Here is a 1,473-nt window from a genome sequence, read left to right as displayed (position 1 = left end):
GATGGGTGCTGCCTGTCCTCCTGTCCCCAGAACATGTGTCTGTTGGAGAATGAGCTGGAGAGCCAGCTGGGCGAGTTCCATGTCCGGATGAAAGGTAACACGTCCCACTCCATTCCTGGCCCACTGCCTGCCTGCCTGCTGCCTGCTCATGCCCCTCTACCTTCTCTTGCAGGACTAGCAGGCTTTGCCCGGCTTTGTGCTGGTGACCAGTATGAGGTTGGTGGGACCATACGGTTTTTTCTTTCCCTGTGGTCTTTGGGATGCCTGGGGGGCATAGATGGGCACTGGTGTGGAGGGCATGTTGCAGGGCATTGCTGGGTGGCATGACTCTCTAGCCATGCCTGGGGACACACAGAGAGCACCCATCACCCCAGTGATGTATCTCCCTCATACATACGCCTCTGCACCCCCAGATCTTCATGAAGTACGGACGGCAGCGGTGGAAGCTGCGTGGCCGCATTGAGGTGAACAGCAAGCAGGTGTGGGACAGCGAGGAAATGGTTTTCTTGCCCCTTGTCACCGAGTTCCTCTCCATCAAGGTACAGTGCAGAAGGGTGCAAGGATGGTGTGGGGCAGCTGTCACCTTGCAGGACTTCCCTCTGGGACCTCACCTCAACCTCAGCCCCTCTGGGGTGCAAGGAGGGCATTTGGTGGTGCTGAATCCTGGCACAACACATGGATGCAAACAGCATGGATACGACGAAGCCCATGGCTTCATGTCTTCCTCTCCTCCCTTTCCTTCTCCAGGTGACAGAGCTAAAGAGCCTGGCCAACCATGTTGTGGTGGGCAATGTGTCCTGCGAGACCAAGGACCTCTTTGCAGCTCTACCCCAGGTAGTGGCTGTGGATATCAACGACTTGGGCACTCTCAAACTCAGCCTGGAGGTGACCTGGAAGTGAGTGTCTTTGCAGGCGTTGCTGGTGGCACATAGCAGGCTTTGGGATGCCTGGCATGGTTTGGAAAGAGGTGGCCTGCCCCAGACTCTCTCCCATCCCAAAACTGGGCTGCAATTATGGAAAATCAGAGCTGGGCTGGATGGGGTCCTGGTGTCCTGCTTGCCGTAGAACAAGCTCACCCAGGATGGCACACAACCCACACCTCCCTGCTCTCCTCCCTAGCCCCTTTGACAAGGATGACCAGCCCTCAGCAGCCAGCACTGTCAACAAGGCCTCCACGGTGAACAAGAGGTTCTCCACCTACAACCAGAGCCCGCCTGACACGCCGTCCCTGCGGGAACAGGCTTTCTATGTAAGTGTGGTGCTCAGGGCTGCTCAGCAAGGTGCCCATGGAGGGGTCTGCACAGGGACGCGCCAAGGCTATGTCCTGGTGGGTGACAGGGGTGGGCAGCTCCTCTCCAGCCATCCAGCCAGGGCTCCCCTGCACCGGTACCTGCTCCTCCCATGTTCATAGCTCCTCTTCTCTCAGCCCGAGAGCCCCGGCCAGGTGGCCAACAAGCACGGTTGGTCCTTGCT

General features: G+C 58.3%; 1 protein-coding gene across 1 annotated transcript in view; it reads left to right on the top strand.

The window, feature by feature from the left end:
• FAM65A (family with sequence similarity 65, member A) overlaps positions 1-1,473 on the top strand; it is a 12,429-nt gene that overhangs the window by 4,015 nt on the left and 6,941 nt on the right. The window contains exons 8-12 of the mRNA XM_010017315.1: positions 31-94; positions 173-216; positions 414-539; positions 748-896; positions 1,120-1,249. Coding sequence (XP_010015617.1) covers positions 31-94; positions 173-216; positions 414-539; positions 748-896; positions 1,120-1,249 — 513 coding nt within the window. The remainder of the gene's footprint in view (positions 1-30; positions 95-172; positions 217-413; positions 540-747; positions 897-1,119; positions 1,250-1,473) is intronic.

Source organism: Nestor notabilis, unplaced genomic scaffold (genome assembly GCF_000696875.1).
Source record: "Nestor notabilis isolate BGI_N333 unplaced genomic scaffold, ASM69687v1 scaffold13186, whole genome shotgun sequence".
NCBI lineage: Eukaryota > Metazoa > Chordata > Aves > Psittaciformes > Psittacidae > Nestor > Nestor notabilis.
The sequence above is the reverse complement of the archived record's forward strand: the minus strand, read 5'-3'. Positions and strand labels throughout refer to the sequence as shown.